Source organism: Ogataea polymorpha (genome assembly GCF_001664045.1).
Source record: "Ogataea polymorpha strain NCYC 495 leu1.1 chromosome Unknown OGAPOscaffold_6, whole genome shotgun sequence".
NCBI classification, from domain to species: domain Eukaryota; kingdom Fungi; phylum Ascomycota; class Pichiomycetes; order Pichiales; family Pichiaceae; genus Ogataea; species Ogataea polymorpha.
Window position 1 is genome coordinate 131,842 of NW_017264703.1, and position 17,722 is coordinate 149,563.

A 17,722-nucleotide genomic window follows, 5' to 3' on the forward strand; every position below is an offset into this window, starting at 1 on the left:
TTACATTATGCTCAAGAAACCACTCAAACCGGTTTCAAGGGCTTGTTTGGAATGTCGACAGCGACACCTCAAGTGTGACGGAATAGAGCCTGTCTGTACGCGATGCAAAAAATTGGGGAAAGAATGCTTCTTTGTCAAGAGTAATCGAGGCGGGTCAAGAAAGAAAGGAGTAAGCACTAAGAAACAGAAGGTGAAGCTAGAGCCAGATATTGATATTGTTCTTCCTTGTGGAAAGATGGCCGACCAGGTGGACTGCGACCAAAAGTGTCGCTCGGGAAAAGCAAAAGATTTACTTCCATGTGCCCGTCATGAAGAGGTTGACTTCTACCCGAAGTTCAACTCGTCCAAAGACAGATTGGTACTCGACGTTTTGTTCGATGAGAAGTACCTCACTACGCCAGACCAGTATTACATCACGCCCACGTTGACCAAAAATCTTGATGTTGAAACGATCATCAGCAATTATTACTCGAGATTTCATTACTGCCACCCCTTCATGCCGCAAAAAGAAGACATTAGAGAGTATCTGGATAGCATTCCACATAAGTTTGACATTCTGCTGGCGATGAAACTCATCGGCGATGGCCAAACACAAACCACCTACGCGAAAGATGTGGAAACGGTGAACTACCTAGTGACCAATATTCTTGATTACTCCAAGCAAGTTGGACGAGATTTCGTTACCTTGCAGTCTGTTTTGCTGCTAGCAATGGCATCCCACATATCTTCTTTGCACGACATCAGTCATAGTCTGTTGCAGTGTGTCGTTTCTCTTGCCCTGGAGCTCGAACTCAACATGGTTGACCGCGATGCCGTTCCCGAAGTGTTTATGGACGTGAATGGCTTCGTTACGGAAAGAGACCCGAGAACGAATGGACATCTGGATGTAATTGAAAAATTGCTTTCGGCCTCCCGCACATCAAAAATATCTCGCTCCGTCATGGAAAACACCGCGAGACGAACATTTTGGGAATTGTACTTCTTTGACACGATAAGTGGCACCGCTTCCGGCAGAACGACTTCGGCTCTTTCAACGAAAACGGTGCTTACCTTGTTCCCCAAGGATATCCCTCAGAAGGTGTTTGATTTCAAAAGCCGAGCTGAATGCTGCAAATTGGTGAATGACTCCATCAAACTTAATATGGCCATTCAGGACGACAAAGATTACAAAAAGGACTTGCAACACATGAAGGCCGCCATAGGCAATTGGGACTTGAGGATTGAGGATCCAGACTCGTATAATTCGCCGTACCTGGTCAACTCTAGCGGATTCGTCAATGAAGGTGTTCACCAAGCCGTCATGCTTGTGAACTACGCAAAAATTTTCATGCACAGACCGTTCTCCTATCTCTGGCGAACGGATGTGACAAGAAAGTCAAAGGATGGGGAAGATGATGGTAAAGAGCCTCATCTTGATGCTCCCGCAAGACACGAAGCAGACTCGCGAAAAATCATTGAGACCAGAAGAACAATTGATTCTGCTTCGTCTGTGGTCAAACTACTCCTAGACACCAACCCAGCTAAGATCCTGGACAGAACGCCTTTTTTTGCTTGTTCATTAGCGTTCTCCTGTTTGGTTCACCTGAGCGCATACTCCTGGGTTGAGACAAGCCTGTCTGCGGTCAATAAAAATACTAAAGGACTCGCTTTGTTACGTGACAGTGTCAGCGCAGATGAGCTGGAAACGTACACCGAGTACATCAAACTCGAGCTGGGAGGAATATTTCAGATTTCCAGACATTGGGCATTATCGTCTAAACTTGTCCAGCATATCAAAGATACTTTGAAAAAAGTATCACCAAAACTATTTGTTAAAGTGCAGGCAAGTCTGCCTGAGTCGCATACGCATGTGGAGGTGGATCCCGTGGTCCCTGAAGAGAAATCCGCCACGTCTAATAGCAGTGACAGCAATAATTTTCCTACGACTCCATTTTACGACCTACCAGTTGACGAAATCGACTTCAATCAGTACGAGGCAGGATTTATGGATCTGCCTTTAGAAGGGCCGGAGCCCGACACCGGTTGTGGCTGGGTCGACAAAAGCGGTTTCGAATTCGAAGATTTCCTTGTTCAATAAGTTTATTTATGCATTTCTGGAAAGCGGAGCAACCAGATCCAACGACCGGTTCAAAATACCTTCTATTCTGCCACGCAGAGCTCCCGATGCGCAAGTGACCTCGAATGTGGAGTAGTCGATTTTGGCCGAGTTCTTGCCTATTTGTATCGTTCCACATTGCTTCTCAGCGTCATGTTTGAACGAGTCTCCGAACTGGGCAGATAAGAGTTTGGATATTCTTGCAAGCCGGGCTTCGCGTGAATACTCGTCTAGGACATCTTCCTCTTGCTTGAGGTCATGATCGTGGCTGTGTGATTTGGATGAGATCTTCACTGACGCAGGCGACGAATCGCAGCTCATCAGAATGGCAAGAACAGAGTCTGCTATAGTATCGTCAACCATGCCCGAATTCCATTCAACAGTGGCAGTTGACTCTTTGCTCTCCAGTGTGATCTTGACTGCGCTCATCACCTTCACTACATACTCGTCGTCCTCATCGACCAACTCCTGAATATAGCCGAACATTTGTGTCAATTGCCATTTGATAAGACTTTTTGTAGCTGTGCATCTTAGTGATTGTCTCTGTCGGACTACAGTGGTGGTCAATCCCGCAAACTCTCTTAGGTCTTCGATTTTCAGTAAGCTCAGATCGAAGTTCTTCTGGACGAGCACACCATTGATAGTATCATGTTCTTTTGGAAGAGAGGTGGCCAGTTGGCCCATCACTTTGGCCACCTTGATTCCCTCGAAGCTTAGTGACAGCTTGCTGCTGTTTCTCGGATTGTACACCTTGATTTCGTTTTCCGTGCCTTTGAACTTCTGATATTTGGACAGTAGAGCAGACTTGAGTCTACCCATCTGGTTTGTTTCACCATGAACCAAAATGATGGCCTTTGGATTCACCAGTTCGATAAATTTGGAGTTCTGTTCGTAATCAACGTGCGCAGCAAAGGATATTTCCTCTATGTTGATTTTTCGCGGTATCATAACGTCTGGGTTTATTATGGAGGGGATCTCACTAGGCTCAGTGAGCAATATTTTGGCCATTGTTCCTTCCACAGAGTAACCGGTCAAAATACACGAATTACGAGGGTCAGGACTCCATTTTTCCAACATCTTCCGCGAAATGCCGTTTTGCAGCATACCTGGCGAGGCAATAAGCACAGACGAGTCCAAATCGTTGATTTTCTCAATGTTTGTAATGTTTTTGATGTACTTGAAATGGAACGGATTTTGGTTGGTTTCTGTGAATTTTTTCCGGATACTGTCATTCATCATGTTCACATACCGCTGGTAAACAGCCATACACTTCTTTGCGAGATCGGAAGCATAATAAATAGGAACATTTTGTAATTCTGGGTTGTTCTGCCAGTATTCGTCTAATATGAGCAAAATCTCTTGCGCCCGACCAAGAGCAAACACAGGCAGCAAGCACCTGCCTCCCTGCTGAATAGTAGAATGTATAACATGGGTTAGCTTTGCTTCTCTCTCCACTCGAGGAACGTGAGTAGCAGTACCGAAGGTCGACTCTGTGATCAGAAGATCTGGTCTAGATGGCGGGAGCTCAGCAGAGCTCAAATGTCTATCTTCTTCTCTCGAGTAGTCTCCAGTGAACAGGAATTTGAGGCCTCCAAGCTCGACAAAGAACATAGCTGCTCCCAGAACGTGGCCCGCATGGTAAGCCGTGAATCTGATACCTTCGACCTCAATTGTAGAATGGAAATCAATAGTTTCGATTCGGTCAAGAGATTCGTTGAGATCCTCGTCCGTATACAGAAAGTTGGCAGAGTTTTCGTCGTTGTCGTCGGCAATACTAGTCACCCTCACAAAATCGTTTAGTAGCCACTTGTAGATCGCCTTTGTTGGGTATGTCATAAAAACACGGCCTTTAAAGTTCGTGTGTTGCATGACGTACGGCAAAGATGCCGCATGATCCAAGTGGAAGTGACTAATCAGCAAAACATCGACTTTGGAAAGGTCAAAGTCGTCGTAGAAAGGCAGCGACTCTGCGCCCGAAAAGGCCGGATGCACGCCAGCATCAAGCATCACGACCTTCCCTTTATACTCTACAATGTGGCAGGAACGTCCAACCTCGTTTCCTCCGCCCAAGCAATGAAAGTTGAGTTCTTCTGACATGCTTGAAAACAAGAATTGGAAATTATTTCACGAAAAAAATAATCTAATTTTATTCCCACGGCAAAATGAGCGAATCCAATTCGACGTCTTCGGAGCCTCTGGACCTTATCAGGCTATGTCTTGACGAGCAAGTTTTTGTGAAGCTTAGAGGAAGCAGAGAGATGGTGGGAAAATTACATGTAAGTATCAAGTTTTGATAGTCGTGCTAACATCGAGGCTTACGACATGCACTGTAACATGGTGTTGAGCGACGCTACAGAGACCATTTTTTACACCGAGCAAGATTCACCGGAGATCAAGTCGAGAACCAAGAAAAGCGATATGGTGTTCATTAGAGGCGACTCGGTGATACTTGTTTCCGACGCCGCAAACGTGTAAAATAAAGTGTACTTGGGGATAAATACATACGGATAAATTTAATTTCCACAGTTAATTAGAAGTCTATATCGAGTTTCTTCTTTGGAGAGTCGGATGTTTACTCAACTCACGCCTTCTAGTTTTAAAGGATGGGAGCTCGCCCTTGCTTTGCAGCTTGTTGAGGACCTCGGCCGCGTACTTGGATCCCACGCCGTAGATCTCGTCAAACTTGGAAAAGTCTAACGTGGCATACCCTTCAATTGGAGGCCGTAAATAAACGCAATCTTTGGAGTTTTTGGATTTTTCCAATGCAATGACAGACGCCACGTATGCCAGTCGAATTTGGATGTCTGTCATGGTAGGAACGTTAGGGTGAGCTGAAAATGGATTTATGCGATTCAACAGCACCCACAAACCACTCAGTGATTCACCATAGTGCATCTTGGACCGGTCATCCTCCGAGCCGACGTCACACGCGATGATGGCATGTGCCCCACGTCTTTTCATCTCTTCAACCGTCAAATTATCGATATAGCCTCCGTCAAGAAGCATATTGCCATTGTCAGTCAGCGGAGGTAAAAGAGCAGCAAGCGACATGGAAGCACGCACATACCTCCATGCGTAGCCCGAAGTGTGAATCTCCATTACCGACTCCGTTATGTTTGTGGAGTTGCAGTAAAATTTGATCCAGAAGTCTTCAATTCTGGAATCACCCAAAGCCTTCCATATTCCCCGATTGAACTCGTGACCGGTGGTATACGAAGTCAACGGAATAGTTAGATCCAACAATGAACGCCATATAGAGCCCATGCGTCCCGAAAACGTCTTTGCTCTTCCGTAGACCGGAACAAGGTCATATTCACGCGCATAAAGAGCACCAACAAAGGCACCTATCGAAGTACCACCAACAAAATCAACAGGAATACCCTTCTCCTCCAAAGCAGCAATGACACCAATGTGACTGATGCCGCGAGCACCGCCTCCTCCCAGAACGAGACCAACGGCCTGTCCAGTGAGAATACGTGCAAGTCGCATAAAATCATCTTTATGCTCTTGCATGGGCCGGTAATACCTCTTCGATTTGAACGCCTCTCTGGTTTGCTTGATCATTTGCAGAAACTCATTGTTACTCAGCATATGCCGTAGATTAGCGGACAGCTTGGCGGTGGTGGCAGTAAGAAGCTTGCTCGTGTTTGCAGATTTGGATATCGGGCCAAAGTCGACTTCAGCAGGCATTGAGTTCGAGTCAAACGAAAGCTGAACATGGTGGTGCGAATGAACCCAGATCCGGTTTTTCAGCCAGTTATTAGTCGAGCCAGGCTCCACGTAGCGCTCAGGATGAAGGAGAATGAGTTCTGTGCGAGCTGTAGTGTTGTTCTTCACCAGCAGCCGCTCGTACTCACCAATATTTGGAGGCTGCTGAGAGTCCGCCAGGAGCAGGATACAGTCTCCCTGCTGAATGCATGTCTTTGTCCAGGAGGAATTAACTGGCGTATCGGCAACGTAGATGACAATGTCATATTTGTCTTCTAGCTCGGAGAAATAACCACTCTGTTTCAACTTGGCAAGATGGTCAAAGGCATGTTTTCCGAGACGACTCAGTGCCGTGGACTGGGTCAGCATTTTGGCAGTCTTACTGACGTTTTCTAGCGCAGTGGTAAGCCTTTCGCCAAACTCAACGACCGGTAAACCGTACGTGATTGGTAGGATGGTGATTGTTCGGTAGTTGTTGAAGTTTTTGCTGAAGTTGTCGTCCTTGATTGTAGCTGTGGGAGTTGCCAGCTCAAAATTTCCATCGTGCTCTTTGCTATGAATGAATCTGTTGGCAACAATACGTGTGACTTTGACCATGATTGACGGATTGCTGAGAGCAATCATCTCAAAGAGACTCCGTGGAATACGAGCAAGCTCAGAGTCGCGGATAGCCACCAAGGTCAGATCCCGCTTAGTCTTGGTTAGCACCTCCACCTCTCCAAGAGATTCGCCCTGTCCATGCTCCGACACAATGACCGGCTGCACATCCCTTCCTTCAGGAGTCCTCATCGATCTGAACCGTCCATTGAGAACAATATAAATACCATTGGCAGGGTCTCCCTGAGTGTACAAGGAGTCACCAGCCGAAATGTGGACCCATTCCATAGCGTAGTCGGCCAGGAGCAAACGTTTGTCGAGAATCCGCAACAGATTTTTTGCAATGGCCAGTTGAAGGTACGGGAAACGCTCGTTCAAGATCTCAAACACCTCTCTAGGTAAAAATGCCACATAGCAGTCTACAGCTGCTACCACGTTCACAAAGGATTTGGAGCCAATCAAGGTTCCCAGATATCCAGCTATACCGCCTTGCTTGACCTCATAAACAAACTCCTCTGTAGGATCTCCGTCGGTGTTTTCGTTCATATAAGTAACTTTCAGAACTCCATCTATCACGTAGTAAATTCCTGGCGTGTGCTCATTAGCTTCAATCAGCTTGGTTCCGGCTGATACGTGTTTTAAATTGATGGAGTTGGCCAGGTCAGACTTGATGTTTTCGAAATCCATAAAACTCTTCTGACTTCCTGTGGCTCCGTCTTCATCATCGTTGGGAGTCCCGAGATTGTGAGATGAAAAAGTGCGAACTTTTGATCTCGTTCCGATGCCAAGGCCTTTTGGCTTAGTGTTCATTTCGGTGATGCCTGCAACCATCGGCGAGCTCATCACCGAAGGCGAGAAACTCATTCTGCTCGGAGACGAGACCTGGAGTGACCCCCGATCCACACCGATGCTTTCGCAGATGCTCTCTGCGATGGCTACACGAACAGCCATCTCCGCAGGCTCTTCATTTTCACCGTTGACTATTCTGTCGTGTAAGTGGCCCTTATCTGTCTTTCCAATACTTGCCATCTTATCCAAATGGGACACCGGAACGTTCGAAACAAGGTCTCCGGGATTAGTGGAGTTTCGAGCAGCCAACGAAAAGTGTCTTGACGAGTTTCTCGCGCCCGAAACCTCACTTCTTGGTCTACGGGCCTTGATACGCGACCGTGGCACGGCAAGCATATCGTCGCTCTGGTTGCTTTCGTCTGCATCCGAGCTGAGTGTTGCCATGAAAGAAGTGGGAGCCGTATGGATGGAAATGGGGCCAGCTGGAGAAACAGATCTGGAACCAGGGTCTAGATGAATCGGCTCTGATCTCATCAATTTCGAGCTCTGGCTTCTTTTCAACAGTGAGTGCGACTCATTGAGTGTACTGTAAGAAGACAGTCTTGGCATAAAATGCTCCACAACCTTGTTGCTCAGATAAGAGGGCAGCACATTGGAGCATTGCTTGTTGAGATTAATTTCTGTTCGCATGATGTCTGTGGTGAGGCCGAGATAGTCATGGGCTGTCTGAAACGTGACACGGTACAGTTTGGTCAAAATCATCTGAACAATGTGACTGGTGGCCTTGGGATATTTATAGGCGAGTCTGCTGAACGAATCTTTGGGTATGATGGATATGGTGCAGTTGTTTTTTGGAATAGCAATCAGTGTTGGCGTTTCGTTCGACGACGGTGGCTGTGGCACCGGCGAGTCCGCAAACACCTTGTTGTCCAGGTCAAAATCGGAAGGAACAGGTAAAATACCAGAAGCCTGTCTGTCTGGAATATTTAAATCCGAAGCGGTGAGTAAGTTCAACACACTTGTTAGCGATGACAATGGAGCACCACTTTTGACGTTGTTTAAAAGTCTGTACCTAATATCGTCAACAATAACGTAGTTAGAGGAGGATTCATTGGTGAACACCGCATTCTCGTCGTTTGAGCTTCCAATCTTGCAAAAGACTTCAATTTCGCCCTCGACGCAGATCATGAACCCCGAGTTTTCGTCCAAAAACACAATCTCGCCGGAGTCCAGCTTTTGCGTCTGCATGCTCTTTGTCAGCTCATTGAACACTTGGCTCTCCAAATAGCCAAAGATCTTTATTGCAGACAAGAATTCGTCAAGATAGTTCTGCCGGGCCTTGCGCTCTCTGCCAGACGTCTCCAGAAACGTGTCCATCGACGGCTCCTGTCGCTTTGGGTCTTCAGGAAGCCGCGAATAAACAGTCAAATATCTGTAATGGATGTAGGCATAGGTGGCTAGAGAGACCACAATTGCAATTAAAAGGACGGTGGAAAACGAAAGGGCGACCTGTGCCAAGTAGGTCGCTATCGAGTACAGAACTGCCGAAAATAGGTAGAGAGATGTTGCTAGGAAGTTGATGACGCCGGACACCAGCTTCTGCGGGAGGACTAGCAACCACTGCGACATGATCCCTGGTGAAGACGTCCCTGGCTGTGTAAGAAAAAGATGGAAAGCGTAGTTTGGCTGTGCAGGCCAGGAGTAGTCGGGCTGTGCAAGAGTAGGACGCGGGAAATTTACAACAACAAAAAAAAAAAAAAACTCCCAGAAAATTCAGATTCCGGCTGTGCAACCCCCAATTCACAGCCACGTTACCCTGCTCTCAACAAATTCCAAATCCCAACAGTCTTGTTGGGCGTACTATTATTTCAGTATTGTGTAGCTATTGATCTGAGCACGGCGCAGCCACAAATGTCTCTTAGAGCGCTTTCTTTTTTTTGTTGACGAGTCGTGGCTGCGTAGGTAAACTTTTCAACTATATCAACTGTCTTCAACAGCCTATTTTTTTTTAACCAGCTGTTGTCATGTCGGTGAATAGACCGCTAGTTATAACCCACGGAGGGATTGAGACCACCATCCTGACCCCTCCAACTAATTACCTCCTGTACCAACAATTGACCGCAGATTTCTATAAGTCCCTTCCAGAGGTTACCGAAGGATACGCTGGCGATGACGAGCCAGCGTCCAAGGCTGAACTGCTGACGATGTTCTTGGGATACATCGTCAGGTCTAGTGTTCTGGAGTCGGAGAAATTGGACGCGATCAAGCTTGTCATTGACGAGTTCGACACCAGATTCCTGCTCAACAAAGATATCCACTCTTTCGCAGCCGAGTGTCTCGCGTCTGAGACCAACCCAACAACCTTAGAAAAGGTCAAGAACCACATTTTGAAAAACTACTACTCTGGAAAGCTCTATGTGGACAAGAAGTTTGGTCTGGATCCTGCACCAGTCCAGTCTGCCCTGTTCAAGGCCGCCAAGGACAAAAAAGCCTCCATCTACACGGTCTTCGGTGGCCAGGGAAACACCGAAGACTACTTCGAGGAGCTCAGAGAGATCTACGACGTGTATAATCCACTTGTGGCGCCATTCCTGTACAGCGTGCAGTCAAAGCTGCAATCTCTTATATCTTCCACCTCCGACATCGACAGAATTTTCACGCATGGTTTCGACCTCATCAACTGGCTCGAGAAACCAGAACAGACTCCAAACACAGAACACCTGCTCTCGATTCCCGTGTCATGTCCGTTAATCTGCGTGATTCAGCTGTGCCACTTCGCCATCACGTGCAGACTTTTGGGTGTCACCCCTGGCCAGCTCAATGAGCTCACTAGCGGTACCACAGGTCACTCGCAAGGTCTTGCCACTGCAATTGCCATTGCCTCGGCCGACACTTGGGAATCCTTCGAGGTCCAGGCTTTGAAGGCCGTCGAGTTCCTTTTCTACCTTGGTGTCAGATGTCTCCAAGCTTACCCATCAACCTCGCTTGCACCAAGTACCGTCAAGGACTCAGAAGAAAACGGTGAAGGCACTCCAGGTCCTATGCTCTCCATCAGAGACCTCACCTACGAACAGGTCACCAAGTTTGTCGACGAGACCAACCAGCATCTGCCCGAGGCCAAGAAGATTGGCATTTCCTTGGTTAACGGTGCCAGAAATCTGGTTGTCACCGGTCCACCAGAATCTCTGTACGGTCTCAATTTGAACCTCAGAAAGGCCAAGGCACCTTCTGGGCTTGAGCAGTCCCGTGTTCCTTACAGCGAAAGAAAACTCAAATTCTCCTCGAGATTTTTGCCGATTATGTCTCCATTCCACTCTCATCTGCTTGCTCCAGCATCTCCAAAAATCAAAGAAGACCTTGAGAAGTCTAATCTCGAATTTAATACTGCGGACCTGAAAATGCCAGTCTATGATACTTACGACGGCTCGGATCTCAGAAATTACACCGGATCCATCACTTCCAGACTGATCGAGCTTATCACTCTCCTGGCTGTGAACTGGGAAGTGGCCACCAAATTCGAGGCCACCCACATCATTGACTTCGGTCCTGGTGGAGCTTCTGGCTTGGGAGTTCTCACCCACAGAAATAAGGAGGGCACTGGAGCCAGAGTTATTATTGCCGGCGCTTTGAACGTTCCTGGCGAAGATTCGGAGTTCGGCTACAAACAGGAGCTGTTTGATATCAACGCTTCCTCTCTAATATATGCTCCAAATTGGCTTCACAACTACCAGCCTAAACTGATCAAGACTTCCGAAGGAAAAATATACGTCGATACGAAATTCTCCAGACTGCTGGGAAGAGCACCACTCATGGTCCCTGGAATGACGCCGAGTACCGTCTCGCCCGATTTCGTTGCTGCCACCATTGAAGCTGGCTACCACATCGAACTAGCAGGTGGTGGCTACTTTAATCCAGACATGATGACCAAGGCTTTGACCAAGATCGCTGAAAACATCACTCCAGGTTCCGGTATCGGAGTCAACTTGATTTATGTTAGTCCTAAGATGCTTCAATGGGGTATTCCTTTAATCAGAGACCTCAGGGCCAAGGGCTTCCCAATCCAGTCTTTGACCATAGGTGCTGGTGTTCCTTCTCTTGAGGTTGCCACCGAGTACATTGAAACTCTCGGATTGACTCACCTGGGCTTGAAACCAGGCTCCATCGACGCAATCAGCCAGTGTATCACCATTGCCAAGGCACACCCTAACTTCCCAATTGTGGTCCAATGGACCGGTGGAAGAGGTGGTGGCCACCACTCATTTGAGGATTTCCACCAGCCAATCTTGCAAATGTACTCCAAGCTCAGAAAATGTCCAAACATCATTCTGATTGCCGGTTCTGGTTTTGGTTCTGCTGAGGATACCTATCCGTACCTAACTGGTGCTTGGGCTACGAAGTTCAACTACCCACACATGCCATTTGATGGTGTGCTATTTGGTTCCAGAGTCATGGTTGCCAAGGAGTGCAAGACCTCTCCTGCTGCCAAGAAGGCCATTGCTGCCTGTACCGGTGTTGACGACAGCAAATGGGAACTGACCTACAAGAAGCCAGCAGGTGGTATTTTGACTGTGAAGTCCGAGATGGGTGAGCCAATCCACAAGATTGCCACGCGAGCCGTTATTTTCTGGAAAGAGATGGACGACACTATTTTCTCACTTCCTAAGGCCAAAATGCTGGAAGCTTTGGAGAAAAAGAAGGACTACATAATCAAGAAACTCAATGCCGACTTCCAAAAGCCATGGTTTGGAAAGAACGACGAGGGTGTTTGCGACTTACAAGACATGACATACGAGCAGGTTGCCAAGAGATGCGTGGAGCTGATGTACGTGAGAAAGTCAAAGAGATGGATCGACGTGAGTTTGCGAAACTTCCTCGGCAAGTTCCTGAGAAGAGTCGAGGAACGTTTTGCTGGCAAGGAGACTTTCTCACTCATCCAGACATTTAGTCTTTTGGAGAACCCAGACTCCTGCTTGGAAGCCGTTTTCAACGCATATCCAGAAGCCAAGAGCCAATTGGTTAACGCTGAAGATTGCGACTATTTCATTGCCATGTGCTCTAATCCAGGCCAGAAGCCGGTTCCGTTCGTCCCAGTTTTGGACGAGAGATTCGAGGTGTTTTTCAAGAAAGACTCTCTATGGCAATCTGAGGATCTCGAGGCCGTTGTTGACGAGGATGTTCAAAGAACGTGTATACTGCATGGTCCCGTTGCTGCTCAATTCACCAACAAGGTGGACGAGCCAATCAAGGAGATTTTGGACAATATTCATGAAGGCCACATCAAGAAGCTTTTGGACGACGTTTATGGTGGAAACATCTCTAGAGTTCCTGTTGTTGAGTATTTCACTGATAAGAGCACTGTCAAAATCGACTCTATTCCAGGTGTGCAAGTCAATAAGACTGCTGATGCTGTGACATATTCTATTGGCTCTTCTTTGCCAGAGACCGACGCTTGGTTCAAGCTTCTAGCTGGCTCTGAGCTGAACTGGAGACACGCATTTGTTACTGCTGACAGATGCGTTCAGGGCTACAACCACGTTGAGAACCCAGCCAAGAAGGTCCTGGCTCCAGCTCAGAACATCTCTGTCAGAATCCAATACCCAGACGACGTCTCGAAGACCGTTATTTCCCTGTTCGAGTCCATCAAAGGCAAAGACAAGGAAGTGGTCAGAATATGTGCCGATGGCAACTCCATCAAGATGAGTCTGATTGAGCACAGAACGGCTGATGGAACTCCTGTTCCATTGGAGTTGCTTTACATATACAAGAAGTCCGACGGATTTGCTCCAATTCAGGAAGTCATGGATAGCAGAAACGACAGAATCAAGAAGTTCTACTGGAAATTGTGGTTCGGTTCCAATGTTCCTGTTGAGCTGGACTTCAATGCAACCTCAACGATCGATGGTGGTTCCACGGAAATCACTCAACAGGCCATTGCCGAACTGACACATGCTGTTGGAAACTCTTGTGAATATTTCGTTCCAAGAGTTGGCAGAGACCAATTGGCTCCTATGGACTTTGCTATTGTTATTGGATGGAGAGCTATCATGAAAGCAATCTTCCCTAAGTCTGTCGACGGTGACATTCTGAAGCTTGTTCACCTGTCCAACGCGTACAGAATGATGCCAGGCGCCGAACCATTGAAAGTCGGTGACAAGGTCTCTTCTGATGCCCAGATCGTCTCTGTGGTCAACAGTGCAACAGGTAAGACTGTTGAGGTTCTTGGTACTATTTACAGAGATGGAAAGGCTATCATGGAGGTCACCTCCGCTTTCTTCTACAGAGGCATTTACACAGACTTTGAGAACACCTTCCAGAAGACTACCGAGACTCCGATGGAGGTCAATCTGAAGACAGCTATGGACGTTGCTGTTTTGCAGTCCAAGGAGTGGTTCCATCTAGGCTCTGAGCCAATTGACCTGATCGGCAAGACTCTGACCTTCAGATGCAAATCCGTCTACTACTTCAAGAACCAGAACGTTTACTCCTCGGTGAGGACCACTGGTGCCGTGTTTTACGAGATGCCGTCGAAGGAAATCAAACAGGTTGCCGAGATCAACTACAAGGCTGGTGTTTCGCACGGTAACCCTGTGGTTGACTACTTGAGCAGGAACGGAGTGCCAATCGAGCAGCCAGTTCAGCTGGAGCACGCCGTTCCTCTGTCTGGTGCACTTGTCACCAAGGCTCCAGGTTCCAACGAGACGTACGCCGCCGTTTCTGGTGATTACAACCCTATCCACGTCTCAAGAGTCTTTGCTTCCTACGCAAGCTTGCCAGGCACCATCACCCATGGTATGTTCTCCTCTGCTTCGGTCAGGTCTCTTGTCGAAATGCATGCTGCCAACGGTGTTGCTCCAAGAGTGAGGGCCTACAAGGCGAACTTTGTTGGAATGGTTCTGCCAAACGACGAGCTTACAACTCAGTTGGAGCACGTTGCCATGATCAACGGAAGAAAGATCATCAAGATCGAGACCAAGAAGGCTGACACCGGCGATGTTGTGCTTTCTGGTGAGGCAGAAATTGACCAACCGGTCTCCACGTTCGTCTTTACCGGTCAAGGTTCTCAGGAACAGGGTATGGGTATGGATTTGTACAACTCGTCTGAGGTTGCCAAGAACGTTTGGGATAGGGCCGACAGACACTTTATTGACAACTACGGATTCTCGATCTTGGACATCGTCAAGAACAACCCTAACGAGTTGACAGTCCACTTTGGTGGTCCAAAGGGAAGAAAGATCAGAGAGAACTACATCACGATGATGTTTGAAACCATCGATGAGGATGGAAATCTTAAGTCGGAGAAAATTTTCAAGGACATTGACGAGAACACCACCACTTATACTTTCAAGTCGCCAACGGGATTGCTTTCTGCTACGCAGTTCACCCAGCCAGCTCTTACTCTTATGGAGAAGGCTACATTCGAGGATATGAAGTCCAAGGGATTGGTGCCTAGCGAGTCCATGTTTGCTGGTCACTCTCTTGGTGAGTACTCGGCTTTGTCATCTCTGGCAGACGTTATGCCAATCGAGTCCCTGGTCGATGTGGTGTTCTACAGAGGTATGACCATGCAGGTTGCTGTTCCAAGGGACAGCTTAGGAAGATCGAACTATGGTATGTGCGCTGTGAACCCATCCAGAGTCTCTCCTACCTTCAACGATTCTGCCCTGAGATTCGTTGTCGAGCACATTAGCAAGCAAACCGGCTGGCTGTTGGAGATCGTCAACTTCAACGTGGAGAACCAGCAATACGTTGCTGCCGGAGATCTTAGAGCTCTGGATACTTTGAGCAACACGTTGAACGTGTTTAAGATCCAGAAGATCGACATTGTCAAGCTGCAGGAGACAATGTCGCTCGAAAAGGTTGCCGAGCACCTGAGTGAGATCGTCGACGAGGTTTCCAAGAAGTCTTTGGCCAAGCCACAGCCAGTCGACCTGGAAAGAGGATACGCCTGTATCCCATTGAAGGGCATTTCTGTTCCATTCCACTCCTCTTACCTGAGATCTGGTGTCAAGCCATTCCAGAGATTCTTGGTGAAGAAGATTCCAAAGTCTGCTGTGAAGCCAGCCAGCTTGATTGGCAAGTACATTCCAAACTTGACTGCCAAACCATTTGAGTTGACGAAAGAGTACTTTGAAAATGTCTACGAACTGACTGGGTCTGAGAAGATCAAGGCTATTCTGGACAACTGGGAGCATTACGAGTCAGCATAATATATAGAAATTTATAATTTAATTGGAGACATAGGAAAAAAAAAAGTTGGTCGACGCGACGCGACGCGACTCAAACGCGAAACCGCAAGATTTGCTCACTTATCTGCATGTTTGCGAGACTAGGAATAAGAAGCATGACGGCCACCCAAAAACAGCAAACATTATCTCGATTTTTTGGTTCTCAGGGCGAGCGTTGCATGGCCAAGAAGCGGTCGCGTAGTCCATCGCCCGCTTCATCTAAAAAGGCCCCCAAAAGCGACGACACAAAGGAGAGCACGCCAGACGATTCTGTTGCAGATGTTGCAGATGACGCGAAGGAGAGACTGATAGACGCCAAAGAGCTTTTGAAGATGGACTCGGAGGTCAAAGTACCTGACATGGCCGTCGGGAAACCGATCCTGTATAGCAAATTGTGCGAGGTGTTTGAGGCCCTAGAAAAAGAGTCCGGCAGACTCAAGTGCATCGAGATCGCCTCCGAGATGTTTTCCCACGTGCTGGACACATCTGAGAATCAGGAAGACCAGATAAGAAACCTTGTTGAGGTCAATTACCTGACTATCAATAGGGTGTGCCCAGATTACGAGGGGCTTGAGTTGGGACTAGGCGAGACTCTTCTCATGAAAGCACTGGCCACAGGTACAGGCCGTTCGATGCAGCAGCTGAAAAAAGATCTTGGAGAGTATGGCGACATCGGTCTGGTTGCTCAAAAATCGAGATCCAAGCAAAGTTTGATGTTCAAGCCGCAACCGTTGACAGTGTTTCAAGTATTTAAAAATCTCAAGGAAATTGCAAGCATGTCGGGAGCCTCTTCGCAGAACAAAAAAATTGCCATGATCAACAGAATGCTGACGTCCTGTGACTCGCGCGAGGCCAAATTCCTGATGAGGTCGTTGGAAGGCACGTTGCGCATCCAGTTTGCAGAGAAATCGGTGGTGGTTGCATTGGCCAAGGCTTTGGTGGAGCACGAGATGAAGCAGCGGGGCCAAAAAGTGACTCCTGCAATTCTGAGTGAGGCTGAGGAGCAGATGAAGGAGGCATTTTCGCAGACGCCCAATTACGAGCTGATCATCGAGAGCGCGATAAAATACGGAACTCTCAAGCTCATGGACCACTGCACGCTGAAGCCAGGAATACCCCTCAAGCCAATGCTTGCAAAACCAACCAAGTCGATCACGGAGATCCTCAACCAGTTCGAGAACCAGGAGTTCACGTGCGAGTACAAATACGACGGCGAAAGAGCACAGGTTCACCTGCTACCTGACCGAACGCTTAGAGTTTACTCTAGGAGCTCCGAAAACATGACCCAAAGATATCCAGACCTAATTCCCGTCATGGAGGAGCTCCAGAGACTTAATCCAGAAGTGAAATCGTTTATTTTGGACTGCGAGTGTGTGGCATGGGACAAGAAGCAGGAAAAGATCCTCCCGTTCCAGATCCTGTCAACCAGAAAGCGCAAGGACGTGAAGGAGGAAGACATAACGGTGCAGGTGTGTTTGTTTGCCTTTGACATTCTGCTGTACAATGGCGAGTCCCTACTCCAGAAGTCTTTGAAAGAGCGCAGACAATACATGTACGACAATCTGAAGGTTATCCCTGGGAAGTTTCGTTTCTCTGAGAAACTCGACTCCTCCGATTTAGACGTCATAACGAAGTTCCTTGACCAGTCCGTCAAGGACTCTTGCGAAGGGCTGATGATCAAAACGCTTAATGGGACGAACAGCTTATACGAGCCATCCAAAAGATCGAGGAACTGGCTCAAGCTGAAGAAAGACTATTTGGAGGGAGTCGGAGACTCTCTGGATCTGGTAGTCATTGGTGCATATGTTGGCAAGGGAAAGCGCACTGGAGGGTACGGCGGGTTTTTGCTCGCTAGCTACAACCCAGACAGTGGCGAGTTTGAGGCTATCTGCAAAATTGGCACCGGCTTTAGTGAAGAGATGCTTGCTTCGTTATTTGAGAAACTCAAGCCAACACAGTTGGACAAGCCTAAAGCGTCGTTCGTGTACGATAAGACGAATCCCCGAGCAGCCCCAGATATCTGGTTTGAACCAACAACGCTGTTTGAGGTGAAAGTGGCGGACTTTACCGAAAGTCCTCTCTACAAATGCGGCTACAGTTTTTTGGGAGACGGCTCCAAAGGAGTGTCACTGAGATTTCCACGGTTTGTGCGGATAAGAGATGACAAGAGCGTTGAGGATGCAACGACAAGCGAGCAGATAGTGGAGATGTACGAGAAACAGGCACATCTTAGCTGATAACCAAACTTCATAGTGTACAATATTTCAAATCAGAAATCTTTGGCCGCCTAACTATTTTAGGGAAATAG

At 47.7% G+C, this 17,722-nt stretch overlaps 6 protein-coding genes across 6 annotated transcripts; 4 read left to right on the forward strand and 2 right to left on the reverse strand.

Moving 5' to 3' along the window:
* Positions 1 to 7: 7 nt before the first annotated feature.
* On the forward strand, positions 8 to 4,140 carry OGAPODRAFT_95214 (uncharacterized protein; the record flags this gene model as incomplete). Its single annotated transcript, XM_018357702.1, has 1 exon — positions 8 to 4,140. The coding sequence occupies one exon, from the start codon at positions 8 to 10 to the stop codon at positions 2,075 to 2,077; it is 2,070 nt and encodes a 689-aa protein (XP_018209106.1). The 3' UTR covers positions 2,078 to 4,140.
* OGAPODRAFT_17082 (uncharacterized protein) lies at positions 29 to 4,140 on the reverse strand. Its single transcript, XM_018354870.1, has one exon. The coding sequence runs from the start codon at positions 4,100 to 4,102 to the stop codon at positions 2,084 to 2,086; it is 2,019 nt and encodes a 672-aa protein (XP_018209107.1). The 5' UTR covers positions 4,103 to 4,140; the 3' UTR covers positions 29 to 2,083.
* A 117-nt stretch (positions 4,141 to 4,257) lies between these two features.
* On the forward strand, positions 4,258 to 4,627 carry OGAPODRAFT_95216 (uncharacterized protein; the record flags this gene model as incomplete). Its single annotated transcript, XM_018357703.1, has 2 exons — positions 4,258 to 4,356; positions 4,409 to 4,627. 2 exons carry the CDS (start codon positions 4,258 to 4,260, stop codon positions 4,568 to 4,570), a joined length of 261 nt encoding a protein of 86 aa, XP_018209108.1. The 3' UTR covers positions 4,571 to 4,627.
* On the forward strand, positions 4,625 to 17,712 carry OGAPODRAFT_89872 (fatty acid synthetase beta subunit). The gene has a single exon (XM_018356945.1). The coding sequence runs from the start codon at positions 9,214 to 9,216 to the stop codon at positions 15,394 to 15,396; it is 6,183 nt and encodes a 2,060-aa protein (XP_018209110.1). The 5' UTR covers positions 4,625 to 9,213; the 3' UTR covers positions 15,397 to 17,712.
* OGAPODRAFT_102080 (uncharacterized protein) lies at positions 4,625 to 17,712 on the reverse strand. The gene has a single exon (XM_018353089.1). It carries the CDS (start codon positions 8,816 to 8,818, stop codon positions 4,634 to 4,636), a length of 4,185 nt encoding a protein of 1,394 aa, XP_018209109.1. The 5' UTR covers positions 8,819 to 17,712; the 3' UTR covers positions 4,625 to 4,633.
* OGAPODRAFT_17084 (uncharacterized protein) lies at positions 15,599 to 17,713 on the forward strand. Its single transcript, XM_018354871.1, has one exon. It carries the CDS (start codon positions 16,239 to 16,241, stop codon positions 17,649 to 17,651), a length of 1,413 nt encoding a protein of 470 aa, XP_018209111.1. The 5' UTR covers positions 15,599 to 16,238; the 3' UTR covers positions 17,652 to 17,713.
* The last annotated feature ends 9 nt before the right edge of the window (positions 17,714 to 17,722 follow it).

Excerpts from the sequence above, each read along its gene's own strand:
- OGAPODRAFT_17082 (XM_018354870.1), bottom strand. The coding sequence starts at position 4,102 with ATGCTTGATGCTGGCGTGCATCCGGCCTTTTCGGGCGCAGAGTCGCTG.
- OGAPODRAFT_102080 (XM_018353089.1), bottom strand. The coding sequence starts at position 8,818 with ATGTCGCAGTGGTTGCTAGTCCTCCCGCAGAAGCTGGTGTCCGGCGTC.
- OGAPODRAFT_89872 (XM_018356945.1), top strand. The coding sequence starts at position 9,214 with ATGTCGGTGAATAGACCGCTAGTTATAACCCACGGAGGGATTGAGACC.
- OGAPODRAFT_17084 (XM_018354871.1), top strand. The coding sequence starts at position 16,239 with ATGCTGACGTCCTGTGACTCGCGCGAGGCCAAATTCCTGATGAGGTCG.